Source organism: Callorhinchus milii, unplaced genomic scaffold, assembly GCF_018977255.1.
Source record: "Callorhinchus milii isolate IMCB2004 unplaced genomic scaffold, IMCB_Cmil_1.0 Scaffold12, whole genome shotgun sequence".
Classification (NCBI taxonomy): Eukaryota; Metazoa; Chordata; class Chondrichthyes; order Chimaeriformes; family Callorhinchidae; genus Callorhinchus; species Callorhinchus milii.
In genome coordinates, this window is record NW_024704753.1 from 3,789,139 (window position 1) to 3,812,459 (window position 23,321).

The following is a 23,321-nucleotide window of genomic DNA, read 5'->3' on the forward strand; positions in this document are numbered from 1 at the left end:
TCGAGTTTCCCACGAAATCAGAATCAACGCTTTTTTTCGCCCTCGTGTCCCGAGGAAATGCACGATTACTTGCAATAACTAATTAATAATTCATTTCTTTTTATTCCTTAAGCCCACGTCCATAACCTCCTCTCGGTGGAATTCCCTTTTTGATGATTTTTCACCCGACTTCACGCTCGCTGCGTCTTTCTCTCCCGTTAGCTGATAGGAGTCGCTCATTAAGTTATACTTAGCTCTCGACTCAATTCGTTTACAATCAGGTAACCCCTCGTTCTCCCATTTCCACACTCCGCTGATTCTCTTCATTATTTAATTTAAAAAAACCTGGGACATGGTTCGGTCTTTTTATCCAGTGAGAATAGATTAAACTCCCTGGTTTCTCTTCATAGCTCATTGATTTAAGACCCAGCACCATCTGGCTTCCCTTCATTGAACACTCCACAATTCCTCTGTGTATAATAACTGAAACTGGACACAATACCTCAAGTGTGAACTCAGCAGTACTTTATGAAGTGTGAGTACAGTTTCCTGGGATTTGTCCTTAATTGATCTACTTAGTACCTAATGTTTTATTTGGCTTGCGTGTGGTGTCACACAATGTAAAAAAAGCACTTTCACTGCCAAGGTAACACCATTTAGTCTTTGACTTCACATTTCAGCGATATCTTTTCAGTGCCATTGCATATTATTTTACATTTTTCGATTTCAGATACAATTTGTGACTTAGAATTAATCAGCTGCTAAGTAGGTGCCTTTTAAGATAGTTCTATTTCTAATTACTGTACTTAAGAATTTTGGAACAGAGAAAGCCATTTGGCCTATTGATCCCACTTTGCAACAGCCCATTCCATGACATTATTCACCGCTCCTCTTTCACTATCTTAAGTCACATCCTTCAACACGTTTGCCTATAAATACTCATCACTGCACTTTACAGTTAAATTCCGTCAGGTGCTTTGCGGTGTCTCAAATGACGTGATGAGGTCCTATTATCAAATGAAAGGTTTAGTATCATATGATTATATTTCTATCATATTTCCTACCTTACTATCCCATCTTTTTCTCGAAGCCCTCAATCAATTCTTCTTCCTCAGCTTTCACAGGCGGCGTTTTCTAAACGTATTCTCGTATTAATGACTGGAACAGGTTGCCAGGGAGAATGGTTGAGGACACTGGGTCCATTTAAATAAAACAGCAAGTGATCTTGTGTGATCAGGCAGCTTCTATTGGCTTGACAAGACTCACCCGATTGAGCTCTGCCTTTCAATTGCTGCAGAAAGATTACTTAACAGCAACTTACCTTTCAGGACGTTTCATACACAAGGATAATAATATTAATAATAATCCATGCATTTGAGATAGCCCCTTATCAAGTCGTTGAGACGTCTGAAAGCGCTTTACAGATTGGTGCTGTCAAGTGGATTTACTGTGGATTTTGATGTCATTTGTAACACATTAACATATCAAACATGAACTATAAAATCTATTAAGTAATAGCTATCCTTCCATTCAATATAGTGCTTTATCATGCATTTGGGACGTCTCAAAGCGCTTCACCGAATATGCTGTAAAGTGAATTGACTGTATATTTTGTGGGCGAAACGCGGCAGCCAATTGCGCGCAGCAGCGTCCCCACAAACAGTTGTGTATTGAAGTTCTGTAGAATAGAATTTAAATGCAGCATGCTTTGCTTGTAGTGTGCATACATGCTTGTGATTACAAGCAGTTAGCATGTTCATGAGCTGTGGAACATCTCACACTCTTCTGTGCCAAAGTCTTCCGAGCAGAATACAAAATGTGAACATTTCCTTATTGCTCCGGCTATAAACAAACTTCCACTCAGCACCAATCTGTACAGCATGGAAAGCAATGATCCCAGATGCAAAATGGCAGGGAAACATTCTAATATATATGAATCCTTGGATTTCTTATAGCGCCTCATCACATCATTGAGATGTCTCAAAAAGCTTCACAGCATTTCACTCTGAAGTGCAGTGACTGCACATATGTAAGCAAACATGGCAATCAATTTGCACCAAGCAATGTCCCCACAAATAGCCAGGAAGTGCATGAGCAATGTTATCTAGCAATTATTTTTAATGCTATCTTTCAACCCTCTCCCCCCACCCCACATACACACACAATTCTCTGTACTTCTCAGTAATTGATGTTGGCATCAGCCTCAAAGTTAGACTTCAAATAGCCTCAGGGACATTTACGGGCTGAAATTCCGTTCAGCACTATCCATGGTATCTTTAGGGATGCACTATATAATATACAGTATAATTTATCCTCCTATCAGCTGCCAACATCACCAAAATGCTTCATGAGACACCAAAATTTAAGCTGATTAATGGTCTAAAACGAAGGTTTGCAGAATAGAAGCTGTTTCCATTTCTGAATGTCACACAAGGACTTGCAAGTTGTTATAAAACCATTATAACTCTACGTAAAAGAAATTCACAGAAATCATACACCATAACTGATGTATTAATATTTTTTTTATTACTGAAACAATACCTTTTGTTAAAAAGAAACACTTGTATAAATAAATGGAGGTTATATGTAAAAGTTACAAACAAAAACAAATGTGCCCAAAAAACTTGCACTTAATAATATTGCTGAGAATACATTTATAACCTCACGGTGAAAAACATTTGATCTGTATATAGTCTTTTTTTAAAAAAAAATCTTAAATTTGCCAGCAGGCAATTATAATTTTCTTTTGATAGGTTTTTTTTTGCTCTTCATCTTGGAATAGGATGGTTGATTGCCGTCAAGCGTACAATCGCTCTGAAGCCGGGTGAGATCAACTGGCTCACAACAGACCAGGAATTGAACCTGCAATCTTCCAGGTCTGTGGGAATTATTGTTACACCAGTGAACGTCTACTCACTGGGCCATTGAGGCAGTCAGGAATATCAGCCACTAAACTACTCCTTTCTTTGGAACTGGGCAACCATCGTCTTGACCTGAACATACATACCTTGCACATAATGCGTGTTCAAAAAGTGGTACCGATATTTTTTTTGTTCATTTCGCAGATGTTTGTGTGTGTGTGTGTGTGTGTGTGTGTGGTTGGGGGGGGGGTGGGGGGGGGAGATGGGGGGCTTTATTTATCCAAAATAAGTAAGAAAAAGTGATTCTCCAGCGCAGCCTGCTACCAACTTTCTCCTACTCTCACCCAACCCATCCGATGGCGTCGCGATCGAGAACCCAGGTCACGGTTTATTTGCAGCCTCAACCCCAGCCGCTGCCAATTGTATTTGCTGCCGGCTGAGATCAGCTTGTGTAACATTGACCTCTGATTAACCAGCGGGACCGGCCTGTCCTCATCCGTTTTATGAAAACAGCACAGAACAAACATCATGCATCACGTGAGCTCTCACTCACAATACAATAGCTGACGTTGGGGAACAATTTGGGCATTTTTATGGTTAGAAACTGAAGTTGCCACAGTAGGGAGTAACGTTGTTACGTGAGATTTGATTCTAAATACTTTATGAAACTCTGTTGGTTCCAGGGCAAGTTTACAAAGGAATTTCCTCCAATCCCTTCTCAAATAAGTTCTCCGTGAAAAAGCACCAACATCCTGTGGGAATCACATTCATATCTGCGTTCTATGTGAGATAATGTTTTGCTGCCCAGACTCCATTTCAGTCGTGCGCACAACTGCTCCGTGGCTACGTCTCTGTGGAACGTGAATGAAGCAAAACAAAGTCCACTTCGCTTCAAACACAAACAGCAACAATTTACATTTGTACGAGGTCGGGCGGACATCCGAAGCACATCACACAACTGACTGGGAGCATGAGCTGAGGGGAGGGAAAGAGCGAGAGAGAAAGGTGGCCGAAAGCCTGTTCGAAAAGGTAGGTCTTTATGCGGGTAAGCAGGGGGCCAAGGCAGAGGGACTCCAGGATGGAGTTCCAGAGATCAGGGCTGGAATGGCTGAAAAACATAGTTTCTGCAAAATAGAGACCGAAAACAGCTGGTCAGAATAGCAGTGACGTATATAAGTGTTTGTGTATGTGTGTGTGTGTGAGGGAGAGAATAATCAATTGAATTAATACACAAACAGTTAATAGCAATGATGTAAAACTTCTTCAATCTCGGGAGCTGGACTGTATCTTCCTTGGTATGTATATGTATATATGTATATATAGAGAGAGATGTTCAAATGCATAATAGGTTCACCAGTTTCAATGGGTTCAAGTGGTGCTGGGTTATACCATCTTCCAACGTTAGGTACGTTCCTCCACATGTGCTGGTGGGCGCTGGCTGCTGTGCGTTATACTTCACCATCTCCTTCCTGGCTCAACCAGGTGAACGTTTGCCAGCCGTAGGGAATGATCCGAAGGTACATCTGAGCCGCAGCACGGTATCGACGGAGCACGGAGTCCGATCAGTGGTTCAATCGAGGTTCCAAACGCAATGGTCCTCCGAAGCTGGGGTTGTGCGTCTCCAGTCTGTGGTAATCCACTCAAGTAAATCCCACGTCTGTCCAAACTAAAACTGGAAATCTTACAAGCTGTCGGGTTTCCCTCTCGGCTATAGCCCAGGACAGAGCATGGACTGGGGTCTTCGTGTTTCGTTTTTATTTCCCCCTTCTCTCTCTCTCTCTCTCTGACCGTTATCCCGTGCGGAGAACTCGCTTCTCGTAGACTTTCCTCATCGTTTGTTCGATCTGCTTCAGGAAGACTTGAGGAAGTCTCCCGCACAGCGTGTGCACAGTTTTCATGAAGCTGCTTTGCAGCGGGAAATAGAGAGACTGAAAGAGGTTATCCTCAAAAGGAAACTGAAAGAGAGAGAAAATTACTGTCATACATCCAGGGTGACCAATTGCAGGGTATTCCCCACGAGACTATTATAAATTGCGACGCTTTTATTCTAACAAAGCGGCAAAAGCTGGAAAGGCACATCAAGCATCGGAGAGTTAAAGAGAAATGCATGGATTATCCCATTCCCAGCTAATTCTTTTCTGGACCATTAAGACATTCTCATTCTTTGGATCAGAATAACTAAATTTAAGCGCTCCCTGGTGTGACGGGCGCTATGTAAATGTAAGCCATTGTTGTAACCTGGGAAGCTGAGAATATATTATATATATAATAATAATAATTCTTGCATTTGATATAGCACCGTATCACATCTTCGGGACGTCTCAAAGCGCTTCACAGGATATACTGTTAAGTGTAGTGACTGTGTATTTTGTGGGCGAAATATAATTCGATCCTGACGCTGTGATCCCGGTCAGTGTGTCAGAACGGTGAGATTTATGTACGGAGCAAAGAAAGCCAGCAATGGAGCTGTAATCACAGGAAATCTGAAATAAATAAGTTCGCAGTGATGGTAACTCAAAGCGTAGCTGGTTAAAATGCCCCCGTCACTCTCACACTTACATCCCGTAAAGCCTCGTACACTGCCTTAAAGGCAGGTTGTTTGTTGTCGTGATAAACTCCGCGGTTCCCGTGCAGCACAGAAACCCCTTGGTCCTCCGCTCCCCTACAATTGCTGCCGTACATACAGTGGTCTGGCCTATAATTCCACTGACAAGGGAACACGTATAGGCATTCTGTGGGTTTAAACAACACAAATTAACATTAACAAAACGCTACACTCGATCCTGCACTAACATGTTGCTCGTTCTTCCAAATATACTCTTTTTTTTTCAAAAAAAGTTAAAATAGTTGTCGAATTTATTTGCAGGTCACAGGTGGAAATCCATCACTGTTCTTAAGAACATCTACCCAGACCGAGAATTCCAAGTATTTAAGCCACTTCCGCGAGGAAATTTGCCGGTATCTGGAATGGAATGCGCACTCTCTCTCTCTCTCTCTCTCCCCCTCGTTCTTCCCGGAGGGACGCATCCTGCTTATCTAATTCTGGATAGTATCGGGGCGCAGGTTGGCGAGAGCCAAGCTTGGGGAACCCAGAATATGTGTTGGTAACTGCTGGGCTGCAACCAGCTAAAACCTCATAACTTGCCATTGAGAGCCATCACTGTCTGGCAAGTTTCTCTCTGTTTATCCAGCTCGGACCATCTTACTCTTTAGGGCTTGGGGTTGCAGGGTTACTAGGAGCTGACCTCTCCCCCCCCCCCCCCCCCACCCCCACGCCCTGACTGTCTGCATTAAGATGGGATTCTACCGCGAATGGATTCCATTAGACATGCACTACACACCTGGGTTGTAGTGAAAGATGATGTTCAATAAGTCCTGGTCTCCCCACGTGATGTAGTTCTTGTATTTGTGATACAAAGGATACAAAAGCTCGTCCCATTTTAGGCCGGTTGGAATCATGCTATTCTGCAAAAAGACCAGACAATCTATTAGCTGCACATACAGAACAACTGGCATTTCAATTAAGTATCAGTCCTACAGTGGAGTCCTGTAGCTCAGTGTTTATAACCCAGAAGAACATTCGGTCCATCACTCCTGTGCCAGCAACTTCACTTTACAGCAAATCCTGTGAAGTGCTTCACTGTTTACGGTCCCGGACGTGAAAGGCATTATATCAAATGTTCGTTATTTAAAAAGACCTTATTACATTTAGTGATTATTAAATACATGAGGGGAAAAAAACTCTCAACAGTAATGACATCCCGACCTGATAAGGCGCTATATAACAGCAAAATATGAAAATTCTGATCAGTCTTTTTCCTGCAGGAGAACATCGCAATAGATCCCTTCACGCCCTAGCACTTCTCTATCTCTGAGATCTCCTCTGACCCCACTCCTCTGTTCGTCCCTTGCCATCCCCACATCAAAAGGGCACTATAAATGCAAGATGTTTCCATTAATTAAATGGCAGGAGGAGGAAAAAAAAGACTTCACAGCGATTATTATTAAACACATGAAGTGCTCCCAGACATTTTGACACGATAAAACAAAAAATATATGTACGTTAAAAACAAATTTAATTTGGGAACGTATTGAGGAATTTTTTTTTTTAAAAAAAAACCTTGAACACTTTGTTCCTGATCCGAGTCAAATTCATCAGCATGACTCCCGAGTTGACTCCAGCTGCTCCGTAGAAGGGATGCCTCGCGAAGCGACTGTACCAGCCGATTTTGGGAATTTCGTGCTCTGGGGCCATGGCTGCAAGCTGCGTGGAGTTGAACAACTTCAGGAGGTTCCAGACATCGTCTACCGGTCTGAGAAAGAGCACGTCCGTGTCTACGTACAGGAGCGAATCCACATCTTTCAGGATCATCTGAACCGAAAACATGTATTTTTTTTTCCTTTAGTAATCACATTTCATCCGAATCGTGCAACAAATATTAAGCGCAAATCATCGCAAAGTTTATTATAATAATAGCACTCCTTGCATTTGACACAGCGCCTTATCGTGTCTTCGAGACAACAACGACAACTTGGATTTATATAGCGCCCTCCACGCCGGACGGCGGCTCAGAGCGCTTCACAGTAACGGATCCCGGGGCCGAGCCGGGGCGAGGGGTGGGGAAGGTGACCAAAGGCGCGGTCAAAGAGAAAGGTAGTCAGCAGAGACCTGAAAATAGGAAGAGATGGAGCGAGGCGAAGGGAGTGAGGAAGGGAATTCCAGGCGCTCGGGGCATAGCGGCTGAAGGCACGGCCGCCGAGGGTGGAGCGGAGGACTCAGAGGACGAGGAAGAGGCCAGACCCGGAGGAATGAAGGCAACGGTGCTATTTTGAGGAGAGAAGAGGTCAGAGAGGTCGGGGGGTGCGGAGGAGTGGAGGGATTTGAATACAAGGGTGAGGATCTTGAAGTCGATCCTCTCTGGGACAGGCAGCCAGTGCAGTCTGGCCAGGACTGGGGTGATCTCTGAGACGTTTCAAAGCGCTTCACAGAACAGACTGTAAAACAAATTGACTGTATACTTTGTGGGCAAAACAGCGGCAGCCAATTGCGCACAGCAGCGTCTCGCCAACAGTCGTGGATTGAAGTGACCAATTTTTTTTTTAAATTTTTATTCATTATGCCATCATTTTCGGTTGGTGTCGTTTGCTGGAGTGGAGGACATCGCTCTGAATCCAAACCAATCCTTCAGACCTCACTTAGGAGCCCCACAGATGGTAGCAGAGTGAAATATCCTCCCAGCAATCGCAGTTAAAGCTCGAAGCCCAACAAACGAAACCATCAGACCAGCACTTGCGTTCAAAAGAGAGCAGTGGGGTTTGGGGGATATAATAGTAATAATAATAATCCTTGCATTTGATATAGCGCTTTTCATTTCTTTTAGCCGTCCCAAAGCGCTTCACAGAATATACTGTATAGTGAATTGACTGTATATTTGTGGGCGAACGCGGCAGCCAATTGCGCACAGCAATGTCCCACAAACAGTCGTAGATTGAAAATGACCAATTTATTATTGTGTTTGGTTTTGGAGGGATTATTATTAGGCTCTGTGTGGAGTAAGGAAACTTGCCCGAGGTTTCGCCCTCTGCCTGGAATTGAACTCAGGCATCATGTTGACCCCCCCCCCCAAAGGGTTAACGTATTCCTAGGTTCAACTTTCCGTTGAATTGGGAAGTTTCACCCACAAAATGTACAGTCACTCCACTTTACAGTAATTTCTGTGAAGCGCTTTTGAGAGGTCTCAAAGACATGATAAAGCGCTATATCAATTGCAAGGGTTATTATTGTTATTTTAATTCTGATTTAGATTTCGCCAGTGAAATGTCGAACGGCAAGTTCCCCCCCACCCCCCCACCACCCCTCGCCACCGCCCCCTCCCAAGCGCGTTCGTTCAACGAGACAAAGGCGACGTTAAAGGGAACGTACCGGAAGGAAGAGACGTTGAGCAGCACAGGGCTTGAACAGTTTTTTCCACTCCTGTGGATTGCCCACTGAGAAGGTGATGGGGTAGATTCTGTATTCCACCTTGGAGCGGTGTGAAAACGGCCAGGCTTTGATCTGCAAAAGGAATAAAAAAAGGGATTACGAAATAAAAATAAAAAGGGTCCAGCTTCCAATGAGAGATTTCTGGAAAACAAATAACGGCGACAGTTTACATTTATATCACACCCTTCGCGCAGGATTCAGAGGCGCCGAAACATTTGTAGATCTTCGGAGGTGTTGAACTCTTAAGAGGTGCCCAGAAGGTGAGGAAAAATTACACAAGGGTCTAGACGCACTCATTAATGAGTCATTTAGCGCACCTGCGAGTCAACTTGGCTCAGTGGTAGCGCTTTCCGTTGCCTTTCGGTTGAGATCTTAAACCGAGCTCACGCCTGGCTGTTCAGGTGGACGTTAAAGATCCCGCGGCGCTACTCGAAAAGAGAAGGGAGTTTTCCTCTCTCCTGCTGTCCCGGCCAACAATCCCCCAAATAAAATTGGTCGCTCGCTCAATGGCTGTTTGTGGGACACTCTGTGCACAAATTGGCTGCCGAGTTTCACCCACAAAATACACAGTCCAAACCACCGTACAGTATATATAGCAAAGCGCTCCGAGTAGCGCTGCGGGATCTTTAACGTCCACCTGAACAGCCAGGCGTGAGCTCGGTTTAAGATCTCAACCGAAGTCAACGGAAGAGGCTATATCAAATGAAAGGATGGTTATGGTTGAATTCAGTCTCAACTTTGAGGCCGCTTCTCTGCGGATCTTAAAAGAAACTGACAAGAATACGGACTTCAAACCCGATGACTGCATTTGAGTATTTGACAAATTTCGAACGCTCTGAAATGCGAGAATAAATCTGTACCCAGGTGGAATTTCTCCCCATTCTTCCCCACCCCCCCCCCCCCTCACCTCCCACCCACCACCGGTGAGGTGTATGGGATCGGTACACCTGCGTTTGCCACAGCACCACCTGTACTGCTAATTGCTTGTGCTCAAATCCTGTTGTTTAGGCATTGACTTGCCCTACGCTACGCTCCCAGTGTGTTAAACGATTAAATGTGGACATGATGCACTGTAACAAAACAATCCCCAGTCTGAAGAGTCATGAATAGACAAGCGGAAGGTCTCTGGTTAATCGGAAGGTTAACTGAAGATGCGTCTTTCATTAACAAGCACCGGTTGAATGTCACACATTCATCAAAGGATTGTTATCTCAGAATGGAAAATGTGATACTTTAGGCTGGAAAAAACAATTAGAGATCTCACTACTGGTGCGGAAACGAATGAGCTCTGTGCGAGACTATTGTTAGCTATCGGTGTGACAAGCACACAAATTCTCTCCTGCACAGTCAGCACTGTCAGCAATTTTCCCCCAAAACTCGGAGGGGGTGGGGGGAGTTGGGCAACGAGCGGTTACAGTTATTTCAGAGCCAAGTTAATTATAAAGTGAAGTTCAGACTGGGAGCAGCATTCAGAATGACAGAGAGAAAAATATTCTCATAAATTGTTATACTTTAAATCTAATTTACTCTCTTTCGCATTCCCTTCGCACCCCCCTCACCACCCCTCCCTCACATCCCCCCCCCCACACACACCCACACACACCCCGCAAACACACACCCCCACCCCCCATACACACACCACCCACCCGTCCCCCCCCCACACGCACACGCACACAGTCTCGTTTGTATCGGATCAGACAGGTAACGAATGCGGAGATGTGTAACAACATGACCAGACGTGCATTTTCTAGTCAAAGCCACCAGGTGGCGATCGGAGGCAAAAATTGGGGCTTGAACCCCCCACCTCCCACCGCCTCCCACGCCTGGGGGGGCTTTATCACGTCCTCGACATCCGCTACTACAGTGGCCGACTGACCAGAAGGTACATTGCCACCAGTCATTTGAGAACAAACGCAGACAAAGCCTCGTGAGATGGTGGAAAGTGTCGCCCGAGGAAGACCACACTTCCACCATCAATTGAGGGCGTTAGGGGGGAGATGCTTTAGTCGTTTGGGAAGACTAAGAGACTCGGGACCAAAAAAAAGGAGAGAGCTGGCGTGAAGAAGGAAGCGGTAGAAGTTGCTCAATGGACTGAAAGATAATATTAATCCTTGCATTTGGTGCAGCAACTTAACACGTCATTGAGGTGTTTCAGAGTTCTTCAAGGGATATACTCTGAAGTCATTTCTTGGGCGAAACGATGCAGCCAATTGCGCATGAACAGTCGTGGATTGAGCTACGATTTTTTTTATAAAAAAGGGATTGCCACCCCCGGAAAGCAATCTGCCAATCGACCAACAACTCTGTTTCTAGTTACTAGGTAAACAGGCATGTGGATTAAGGAAACTTGCCTAAGGTTTCGCCCTGCCTGCCTGCAAATCGAACCGCGGGTGATCTCACTTGCGAGGCGAGTGCTCCAACCAATACGCTACCAGACTCCATTATGGTCTAATCCCTAAACTATGTTCTTGGAATTGCATGAAAGTGGATTTATTTCCATCTGGATGCCAACAGTGAGCTTTCCAAAAAGATCACGTGAACATGCTATTTGGAAAACAACCCTATCGCCAAGTGCAAACTGCTATGTTTCTACTCTCGTTAGACGATCAGCGGATCACTTTCTGGGGGTAATAAACCCTCAAAAAAAAGTCACGCAATCCACGACTGTTTGCTCAATTGTCTGCCACGTTTCGCCCACAAAACTCACACACTCCACTTTACAGTGTATTTTGTGAAGCCCTTTGAGACGTCTCAACGCGGTGATAAGACGCTGTACCAAATGCAAGGATTGTTATTATTATTATTATTATTACTGTGCGCTTCGCGCAGACATAAACTTTACGGAAGAAGATCATAAACTGTGCAGAGAGAAAAGCAGAGGCAGCATTAAATGGAGAATCTATTTCCACCTCAAGATGATTGTAAAAACGTCAGTAATTTCGGTTTCCGATTCGTTCTGGAGATGCCCCGCCGGAGTTTCTGTCGCTCCCTCGTTTTCCACGCTCTTCAGAAACCCACTTATGCAGCCTTGTTTATGGCAGTATTCTCCACACTCGGTTTGAGTTTGGCACACGACGCAAATACTGACTGCTGCTGTTTACTCAAAAGCACCACCATGCCATCAGCATATGTCGCTGTTGAGCGTGAAGCTGGTCCGTAATAAAGTCCTCATGTCAGACCTTTTGAGCTCATAGTCGAGCTCAGCCCCCTGTGCGAGCCCTGCAATGCCGGAGGTGCCGTCCTTCGGATGAGACGTTAAACCGAGGTCTCGTCTGCCTTTTCCAGCGGACGTTAAAAATCCCATGGAATGAATCGAAAAGGGAAGGGCGTTTCCCCCCGCCACCCCCCCCCCCCCCCCACCCCGCCACCCTCCCACCCCGTGTCCTGGCCCACAAACCCTCAAGATAAAGTCCGTCACTCACTCCGGGGCTGTTTGTGGACACCGCTGGGAGCCACAGTAAAAATGCTGCGAATGACGTGCTTCGAGATGGGTTGACTAGGCGCTATGTCGAATGGAAACCCGCCCCAGCCCCCTCCACGCTCCCCGCCCGGGTTTGAGCCACTCACTCCGTGTTCGAACTGAGGCTGCAGGGAATCTTCAGCGAAAATGTGGAACGTCAATTTGCCCGCGCTGAAGAGGACGGCCGATTTCAACATCGTCATCGTCTCCTCGAGCCGATCACCACAGGCCACAACCGCCAGGTGTATGCGTTCCTCTCCTTGCCAGGTGTGGAGGCGAAAGACTGGCATGTCAGGATTCCTGGAACAGGGGGGGGGTGAGGAAAGAGAGGGAGAAGGGTAACACCACAGAATATTGATCAACAGATATCCAGCACCGGACCTGTCATATAAGCCGTCAGCATGTTTTATCCATTTGTTCCTCATCAATGCATCGGTCACTCACTCCTCGGCTCAAATTGGCTGCCGAGTTTCGCCCACAAAATACCCCCTTTAGGGTATACATACCCTGTGAGGAGGCGCTTTGCGACGGCTTGAGGATGTGATAAGGCGCTCTATCAAATACGAGGATTATTACTGTTTCGTTAACCTTATTTTATTAATCCCACGCCGCAACACGTGTAAAAGATCAGGCATTCAGTCTGAAGCCGTTTGTGGCACGTCGCTGCCCCGCACTCGCCTGCAAAAACACACAGTCACTCCACTTTACAGCGTATTCTGCGAAGCGCTTCGAAACTCTCCCCGCACGAACGTCACTTCAATAAATGCCGGAAATTATTACTGATTTTTAGTATAATAAATCTTTCCGACTGAGAAAACACACCGAGATGATTTAAAATTGCCCCCGTGCCCCATTTCTGGGAGGGTAATAATTTGGTAAATCTCTCGTGGGGGAGCGGAATGGAATGGAAGGAAAACAGGGAGAGAGAGCAGAACTTTAAACGTCTCATTATTTAAGCTGTTGGGGAGCAACGGAGAGAAAGCATTTGGTGGTTTTTTTTTCTCGTCGTTAGATGCCACCAGGAGACATCAACAGGCTTTCAGAAACTGAAACCGGATGAAATTGCGCCGCACTGCCCCCCCCCCACCCCCCACAAAAAAAAAACCACACAATTTAAGTAAGAATAATAATCCTTGCATTTGATATAGCGCCTGATCACGTCGTTGAGATGTCTCAAAGCGCTTCGCGGAGCGTACCACAAAGCGAATCGATTGCACATTTTGTGGGTGAAACGCCCACAGCGCAGCAGCGTTCCCGACGCAAACAGTGGTGGATTGAGCGACCAAATGACTTTAACGCAACGACGGGGGATGTCCCCGAACCGCGGGCGTTGAAGTAGAGCGAGCGATGAAAAGAGAGAGTGAATCGTACAGGAGAGAGGGACCAGCGACGTCTGCCGCTCGTTACGTCCGCAAAACGCCTCAAGTTTCTTTCTCTCTGGCCGCCAACAAAAGAAAGTCACGCGAAACTTAAACCTCTTGACACTCAAGTCGCTGAAACACGATCCCATCCTCTGCAAAGTTTGGGGAAACCGCCCTCCAGAGAGCAGGCAATCCTGATGCGCTAAACCAACATTTTTAAATGCTCTTTTAATTTAAATCTCTCTCTCTCTCTATGTGTGTGTGTATATATATATATATGTGTGTGTGTGTGTGAATTGCTTGGAAGGAAGGAAGCATCTGAAAATGATATATTAATCAAAAAAAGGCGACTGCTCTCCCAGGAAAGGGGAGGGGGTGGGGGAGAAACCTGGACATTACACTGCTGTACAGAGAGAGAGACACACAGACACACACACAGACAGACAGACAGACACAGAGACACAGACACACACACACACAGACAGACAGAGACACAGACAGACACACAGACACACACACACAGACAGACACAGAGACACAGACAGACACACACAGACGGACACAGACACACACAGACAGACACAGAGACACAGACAGACACACATACACACAGACACACACACAGACACAGAGACACAGACACACACACAGACACACACACAGACACAGACACACACAGACACAGAGACACACACACAGACAGACACAGACACACACAGACAGACAGACACACACACACAGATACAGAGACACACACAGACACACACAGACAGAGGCAGAGAGACAAACTGAGACACAGAGAGAGAAAGAGAAGGAGAGACCAACACCGAGAAACAAACAAGAGAAAAAACAGACAGACAGAGAGAGAGTGAGACAGAGACACACAGAGAGAGACAGAGACACAGAGAGAGTGAGACAGAGACACAAAGAGTGAGACAGAGACACACAGAGAGAGAGAGAGAGAGAGTGAGAGACAGAGAGTGAGACAGACACAGAGTGAGACAGAGACACAGAGTGAGACAGAGACAGAGACACAGAGAGAGACAGAGACACAGAGAGTGAGACAGAGACACAGAGAGTGAGACAGAGAGACAGAGACACAGAGAGTGAAACAGAGACAGAGAGACAGAGACACAGAGAGTGAGACAGAGACAGAGACAGAGACACAGAGAGAGTGAGACAGAGACACAGAGAGTGAGACAGAGACACAGAGAGAGTGAGACAGAGACACAGAGAGAGTGAGACAGAGACACAGAGAGTGAGACAGAGACACAGAGAGTGAGACAGAGACAGAGACACAGAGAGAGTGAGACAGAGACACAGAGAGAGTGAGACAGAGACACAGAGAGTGAGACAGAGTCACAGAGAGTGAGAGACAGAGACACAGAGAGTGAGACAGAAACACAGAGAGTGAGACAGAGACACAGAGAGTGAGACAGAGACACAGAGTGAGACACAGACAGAGAGTGAGACACAGACAGAGAGTGAGACACAGACACAGAGTGAGACACAGACAGAGAGTGAGACACAGAGAGAGTGAGACACAGAGAGAGTGAGACAGAGACACAGAGAGAGTGAGACAGAGACACAGAGAGTGAGACAGAGAGAGAGACACAGAGTGAGACAGAGACACAGAGAGTGAGACAGAGACACAGACACAGAGTGAGACAGAGACACAGAGAGAGTGAGACAGAGACACAGAGAGTGAGACAGAGAGAGAGACACAGAGTGAGACAGAGACACAGAGAGTGAGACAGAGACACAGAGACACAGAGTGAGACACAGACAGAGAGTGAGACACAGAGAGTGAGACAGACACAGAGTGAGACACAGACACAGACAGACAGAGTGTCCCGGGGTGGGGCGGTGGGGCTGTACCTCGCTCTGAGCCGCCGTTCTCTCGCTGTTGCCGCCGACTTTCTGCGCTGCTGCGGTCGCTGTCGGTGTGTGTGGGTCTGTGTGTGGGTCTGTGTGTGGGGGTGTGTGTGGGGGTGTGTGTGGGGGGGGAGGGGGGTTGGGAGGGGGTCGGTGGGTCCCACCGTCAGATAGAGGATGAAACCCACCGCCAAACACACGGCGGCGGCGGCGAACCTGCGGTACCCCCTCATACCGCCACTCCCCACATCTCCTCTCTCTCTCTCTCTCTTCCTTCTCTCTTTCCCTCTCTCTCTCTCTTCCTTCTCTCTTTCCCTCTCTCTCTCTCTCCTTCTCCTCTCTTTCTCTCTCTTTCCCTCTCTCTCTCTCTCCTCTCTTTCTCTCTCTTCCTTCTCTCTTTCCCTCTCTCTTTCCCTCTCTCTCTCTTCTTTCTCTCCTTCCTCCCCCCCCTCTCTCTCTCTCTCTCTCTCCTTCTCCTCTCTTTCCCTCTCTCTTCCTTCTCTCTCTCTCTCTCTCTTCCTTCCCCTCTTTCTCTTCTTCTCCCCTTCCCCCTCTCGCTCTCTCTTCCTTCTTTCCTTCCTTCCTTCGCCCTCTCTTTCTCTCTCCTTCTACTTGTCTCCCCTTCCCCTTCTCTCTCTTCTTTCCCCCCTTCCCCCTCTCTCTCTCTCTCTTCTTTCCCTCCTTCCCCTTCTCTCTCTCTCTTCTTTCCCCCCTTCCCCTTCTCTCTCTCTCTCTTCTTTCCCGCCTTCCCCTTCTCTCTCTCTCTTCTTTCCCCCCTTCCCCTTCTCTCTCTCTCTTCTTTCCCTCCTTCCCCCCTTCCCCTCTCTCTGTCTGTGCCCAAAAACACGCACCAAACCAACGCAGCGTCAAACAGCGTAACACGTTGCTCGGGATTTGCCCCGTCCTGTCCCCCCGGGGGGGGGGGGGGGGGGGGGAGAAGGGGGGGAAATGGGGGGAGAGAAGGGGGAAATGGGGGGGAGGGAAGGGGGAAATGGGGGCGAGAGAAGGGGAAATGGGGGGGGAGAAGGGGGAAATGGGGGGGAGAGAAGGGGGAATTGGGGGGAGAAGGGGAAATCGGGGGGGAGAAGGGGGAAATGGGGGGGAGAGAAGGGGGAAATGGGGGGAGAGAAGGGGGCAATGGGGGGAGAGAAGGGGAAATGTGGGGGGGGAGAAGGGGGAAATGGGGGGAGAGAAGGGGGAGAAGGGGGAAATGGGGGGGGAGAGAAGGGGGAAATGGGGGGGAGAGAAGGAAATGTGGGGGTGGGAGGGGGGAGAGAAGGGGGAAATGTGGGGTGGGAGGGGGGAGAGAAGGGGGAAATGTGGGGGTGGGAGGGGGAGAGAAGGGGGAAATGTGGGAGGGGGGAGAGAAGGGGAAATGTGGGGGGGGAGGGGGGAGAGAAGGGAAATGTGGGGGTGGGAGGGGGGAGAGAAGGGGAAATGAGGGGTGGGAGGGGGGAGAGAAGGGGGAAATGAGGGGTGGGAGGGGGGAGAGAAGGGGGAAATGAGGGGTGGGAGGGGGGAGAGAAGGGGGAAATGTGGGGTGGGAGGGGGGGTAAATGTGGGGGGTAGGGAGAGTGGGGGCAATGGGGGGTGGGAAATGGGGGTCTGAGAGGGGAAGGAAGGATGGGTCTTTGGGGGGTACGGGAATGGTGGGAGGGGGGTGTGGGGGTAAATGGCGCGAGAGTGGGGGAAATGCGGGGGTGGGAGGGGGGAAATGTGGGGGAGGGGGGAATGGCGAGAGATGGATTGAGTGTAACGTGTGTCCGTCTCTCTCTCTCTCTCTCTCTCTCTCACCACCATCGACAACCCACTTCCCTCTCGAGAGAAGCCAAGTTATATTCAAGAGAAATAATAATAACGGTAGTAATAATTCGGTCACTTCAAGCCACACCTGTCCGGGTTTTGTCCCCCAAATTTGGGGGCAAACTGCCGGGCGCGGTCGATTTCGCGTGACTGTGTATCCCGTGAGGCGCTTTGAGACGTCTCGATGGCGCGGTGTCAAATCTCGGGATCATTACTATCATTATAATATCGAATGCAAGGGTTGTTATTATTATTATTATTATTATTATTGCTTCCAGTTGCCGCGCGTTCCCCCTCACCTCCAGCGAGCGCGCGCTCCGCTCCAGGCGCAGGGAAATGTCGTCGCATCCGTCCGTGGCAAACACAAGAGGGTGAGGCTCTCGGATCTGCTTCGCGTACTCGGAAAACGTGGCGCTGGGTCACGGAGCCCTGGCCGACAACCTCTACCCTTTGCGGCTCCTCGTGGGAACGCTGCCGGGGGGCGGGGGGGGGGGGGGGTGGGGGTGAGGAGAATGCCACCTGCAAAACGCGCAGTCACTGCCCTTCACAGCGAACCCGGCGAAGCGCTTCCAAATAGTTCCATTGACCTGGATCATAAAAGCGCGATAACAAACGCGGAGCTACGCCGAGTTACACAGCGATAACGCAAAGATTAGTTGTACATAAATGCCGGTTCGCCCACAAAATATGCCGTCCACTCACTTTACGGTGTATATTCTGCGAGACAGGGTCTCCGAAGATGTGACAAGGCGCTATATCGAATGGAAAGATTATTATTATTATTATTATTGTAGTTGTTATTATACAGAGCGCTTTGCTCCGTATAATAATCATTAAATGCTCTCGTCTCAAAGGGCTTGATATGCACTGCAGCAAAAGACCATCACGGTTGATTTCAGCTGTGAGGGATTTTTTTTTAAAAAAAAGTCTGGTCGCACAGATTGGTTATTAAAGCCTCACCGGAAACAGGTGGACGGAGGCAGATATTAAATCTCTCCTCCGCTGACTGAATGCACAGATTGCCTGCGAATGGGATTTCAGGTGGGCTTTATAATAATAATAATAATAATAATAATAATCCTTGCATTTGATATAGCGCTTTTCATGTCGGGAGGACGTCCCAAAGCGCTTCACAGAACACACTGTAAAGTGAATTGACTGTATATTTGTGGCGAACGCGGCGGCCGATTGCGCACAGCAATGTCCCACAAACAGTCGTAGATTGAGAATGACCAATTTATTATTGTTTTGGGTTTTTTGGAGGGATTATTATTAGGCTCTGTGTGGAGTAAGGAAACTTGCCCGAGGTTTCGCCCTCTGACTGGAATTGATCTCAGGTCTCTCACTTGCAAAGCGAGCGCTCTAACCCCTGAGCCACAGGACTCCGCGACCTTCGGTTTCTACTCCCCTAACCTCTTGAGCCCCCTCGCTTCAGGGCATAGGAACGTGCAAGGCGAAAGAAGAACAGAGTCCGTCCGGTTTAATCCCACCTCAAAAAACGACCTCTTCCAAAGCGGCTTTGACCATCTACTTCTCTCCCCCTCCCCTTTCCCCTCGTCTCGCTCGCTCGGGGTCCGGCGACTGTATTCGCCGTGTGAACGTAATTTGTTGGTCTTCCTCGCTGGTCAGATCAGCCTCTGGTCGCTCTGAACGGAAGCCAGAGCTCCAGCTCCAGCAAAGGGCTGCGGGTGGTTTGGAAAACGACGGGGGTTTTAGGCGCACGGCCATTAACTCCGAAACGAGCGACATTCCTTCATTGTACAACCCCTCTCTCTCGCGCTGCTCGGACGCGCTCCGAGGTGGTGTGTGAGTGGCGCAAAGGCGGAACTCCCTACTGATTGAAACGACGCGATATCTCCGCTTCGGTGTCTGCTTTTTTCTGGCTTCCGACGTCGCGCCTCTCCCGCCGGGAGGACGTCTCGAAGCGCTCCACGCGATACACTGTGAAGCGGAGCGAGCGGCTGTGTATTTCGGAGGCGCACACGCCAGTAAATTCCCACACCACAAACGGCCCACGAAGGGGACGCGCAGTCTTATTTAGAGGATTGTTGGCCAGGACACAGGGCGAGAAACTCACCGTTGTTACTGTCACTCGCTACTGTTACTGTTACTCACCACTGTTACTGTTACTCGCTGTTGTTAGTGTTTCTCGCTACTGTTACCCTTACTCGTTATTGTTACGGTTACTCGCCGTCGTTACTGTTACTCGCCAGCGTTACTGTTACTCGCCGTCATTAATGTTTACTCGCCGTCGTTACCGTTACTCGCCAACGTTACTGTTACTCGCCGTCGTTACTGTTACTCGCCGTCGTTACTGTTACTCGCCGTCGTTACTGTTACTCGCCGTCGTTACTGTTACTCGCCAGCGTTACTGTTACTCTCCGTTGTTACCGTTACTCGCCGTCGTTACTGTTACTCTCCGTCGTTACCGTTACTCGCCAGCGTTACTGTTACTCTCCGTCGTTACCGTTACTCGCCAGCGTTACTGTTACTCTCCGTTGTTACCGTTACTCTCCGTCGTTACCGTTACTCGTCAGCGTTACTGTTACTCTCCGTCGTTACCGTTACTCGCCAGCGTTACTGTTACTCTCCGTCGTTACCGTTACTCGCCGTCGTTACTGTTACTCTCCGTTGTTACCGTTACTCGCTGGGGTTACCGTTACTCGCCGTCGTTACTGTTACTCACTGTCGTTACTGTTACTCTCCGTTGTTACCGTTACTCGCCGTCGTTACCGTTACTCGCCGTCGTTACTGTTACTCTCCGTTGTTACCGTTACTCGCCAGCGCTACGGACCTCGGCTTTAACGTCTCACCGGGGATGGACGGCCCCACCTGCTCCCCACCAGACCTGCCATTGCCCTTTCTCACCACCAGCTCTGGGCAGAGACACGAGGGGCACAGTGCCATCACATGGCCCCCAGGACCACCTGCCTGAGTCCAGCCCCCTCCCCCCCCCCCCCCCCCCCCCCCCCCCCAGACCTTGCTCTCTGGGCGGAGTGGCCCGTGGCTGCACTGACGCCTGGCGGCCGCAGCTCCCGGGGTGGGCGCTGTGGGTCCCGAGCCGCACCTGAGCGGCCGCTCTCTCCACCCGCAACTCGCCTCGTCGACAGGAGCCGCGAGACCGGGAGCAGCTTCAAACCCACCGCGCGCGGCAACGGCAACGGTCACCCCCGCGGGTAACAGTCATACCAGTGAGTAACACTGACCCCCAGCGAGTAACACTGACCCCCGCGAGTAACAGTCATACCAGTGAGTAACACTGACCCCGCGGGTAACAGTCATACCAGTGAGTAACACTGACCCCCAGCGAGTAACACTGACCCCAGTGAGTAACACTGACCCCCAGTGAGTAACACTGACCCCCAGTGAGTAACACTGACCCCAGCGGCTAACAGTCATACCAGTGAGTAACACTGACCCCAGCGAGTAACACTGACCCCAGCGAGTAACACTGACCCCCAGCGAGTAACAGTCATACCAGTGAGTAACACTGACCCCCAGCGAGTAACACTGACCCCCAGCGAGTAACAGTCATACCAGTGAGTAACACTGACCCCCAGTGAGTAACACTGACCCCGGCGAGTAACACTGACCCCCAGCGAGTAACAGTCATACCAGTGAGTAACACTGACCCCCAGCGAGTAACACTGACCCCAGCGAGTAACAGTCATACCAGTGAGTAACACTGACCCCCAGCGAGTAACACTGACCCCAGTGAGTAACACTGACCCCCAGCGAGTAACAGTCATACCAGTGAGTAACACTGACCCCAGCGAGTAACACTGACCCCGGCGAGTAACAGTCATACCAGTGAGTAACACTGACCCCAGTGAGTAACACTGACCCCCAGCGAGTAACACTGACCCCAGCGAGTAACAGTGATACCAGTGAGTAACACTGACCCCCAGCGAGTAACAGTCATACCAGTGAGTAACACTGACCCCCAGTGAGTAACACTGACCCCCAGCGAGTAACAGTGATACCAGTGAGCAACACTGACCCCCAGCGAGTAACACTGACCCCCAGCGAGTAACACTGACCCCAGCGAGTAACAGTGATACCAGTGAGCAACACTGACCCCCAGCGAGTAACACTGACCCCGACGAGTAACAGTCATACCAGTGAGTAACACTGACCCCAGTGAGTAACACTGACCCCAGCGAGTAACACTGACCCCGACGAGTAACAGTCATACCAGTGAGTAACACTGACCCCAGTGAGTAACACTGACCCCAGCGAGTAACACTGACCCCCAGCGAGTAACAGTCATACCAGTGAGTAACAGTGACCCCCGGCGAGTAACAGTCATACCAGTGAGTAACACTGACCCCCAGCGAGTAACACTGACCCCGGCGAGTAACAGTCATACCAGTGAGTAACACTGACCCCAGTGAGTAACACTGACCCCAGCGAGTAACAGTGACACTAGCGAGTAACAGTGACACTAGCGAGTAACAGTGACACCAGCGAGTAACAGTGACACCAGCGAGTAACAGTGACTCCAGTGAGTAACACTGACCCCAGCGAGTAACAGTGATACCAGTGAGTAACACTGACCCCAGTGAGTAACACTGACCCCCAGCGAGTAACAGTAATACCAGTGAATAACACTGACCCCAGTGAGTAACACTGACCCCCAGCGAGTAACAGTCATACCAGTGAGTAACAGTGACCCCCGGCGAGTAACAGTCATACCAGTGAGTAACACTGACCCCCAGCGAGTAACACTGACCCCGGCGAGTAACAGTCATACCAGTGAGTAACACTGACCCCAGTGAGTAACACTGACCCCAGCGAGTAACAGTGATACCAGTGAGTAACACTGACCCCAGTGAGTAACACTGACCCCCAGCGAGTAACACTGACCCCGGCAAGTAACAGTCATACCAGTGAGTAACACTGACCCCAGCGAGTAACAGTCATACCAGTGAGTAACACTGACCCCAGTGAGTAACACTGACCCCGGCGAGTAACACTGACCCCGGCGAGTAACAGTGATACCAGCGAGTAACACTGACCCCGGCGAGTAACATACCAGTGAGTAACACTGACCCCCAGCGAGTAGCACTGACCCCAGCGAGTAACAGTGATACCAGCGAGTAACACTGACCCCAGCGAGTAACATTGACCCCCAGTGAGTAACACTGACCCCGGTGAGTAACAGTCTTACCAGTGAGTAACACTGACCCCAGCGAGTAACACTGACCCCCCAGCGAGTAACACTGACCCCAGCAAGTAACACTGACCCCAGCGAGTAACAGTGATACCAGCGAGTAACACTGATCCCAGCGAGTAACACTGACCCCCAGCGAGTAACACTGACCCCGGCGAGTAACACTGACCCCAGCGAGTAACAGTCATACCAGTGAGTAACACTGACCCCGGCGAGTAACAGTCATACCAGTGAGTAACACTGACCCCCAGCGAGTAACACTGACCCCCCAGCGAGTAACACTGACCCCAGCAAGTAACACTGACCCCAGCGAGTAACAGTGACCGCAGCGAGTAACAGTGACACTAGCGAGTAACAGTGACACTAGCGAGTAACAGTGACACCAGCGAGTAACAGTGACACCAGCGAGTAACAGTGACCCCAGAGAGTAACAGTGACCCCAGCGAGTAACAGTGACCCCAGCGAGTAACAGTGACCGCAGCGAGTAACACTAACCCCAGCAAGTAACAGTGACACCAGTGAGTATCAGTGACCCCAGTGAGCAACAGTGACACCAGCGAGTAACAGTGACTCCAGTGAGTAACACTGACCCCAGCAAGTAACACTGACCCCAGCGAGTAACACTGACCCCAGCGAGTAACACTGACCCCAGCGAGTAACACTGACCCCAGCGAGTAACAGTGACCGCAGCGAGTAACAGTGACACTAGCGAGTAACAGTGACACTAGCGAGTAACAGTGACACCAGCGAGTAACAGTGACACCAGCGAGTAACAGTGACTCCAGTGAGTAACACTGACCCCAGCGAGTAACAGTGATACCAGTGA

General features: G+C 49.1%; 2 protein-coding genes across 5 annotated transcripts in view; one reads left to right on the forward strand and one right to left on the reverse strand.

Annotated features, from left to right (window-relative positions):
• Nucleotides 1–3,084: 3,084 nt before the first annotated feature.
• Nucleotides 3,085–15,613, reverse strand: gxylt2 (glucoside xylosyltransferase 2). Its single transcript, XM_007895237.2, has 7 exons — nt 15,523–15,613; nt 12,391–12,583; nt 8,764–8,895; nt 6,961–7,212; nt 6,182–6,305; nt 5,400–5,572; nt 3,085–4,795 (listed from the first exon to the last, which is right to left on the reverse strand). The coding sequence occupies exons 2-7, from the start codon at nt 12,571–12,573 to the stop codon at nt 4,631–4,633; spliced, it is 1,029 nt and encodes a 342-aa protein (XP_007893428.1). The 5' UTR covers nt 12,574–12,583; nt 15,523–15,613; the 3' UTR covers nt 3,085–4,630.
• Nucleotides 15,614–20,433: 4,820 nt separating this feature from the next.
• shq1 (SHQ1, H/ACA ribonucleoprotein assembly factor) overlaps nt 20,434–23,321 on the forward strand; it is a 55,383-nt gene continuing 52,495 nt past the window's right edge. For 3 of the 4 annotated variants that reach the window (XM_042339557.1, XM_042339558.1, XM_042339555.1), the window contains exon 1: nt 20,588–20,608. The gene's annotated coding sequence lies outside the window, so the exon portion shown is untranslated. Of the gene's footprint in view, nt 20,514–20,587; nt 20,609–23,321 lie in introns of those variants that run through there. The other variant, XM_042339556.1, reaches the window with a different exon arrangement.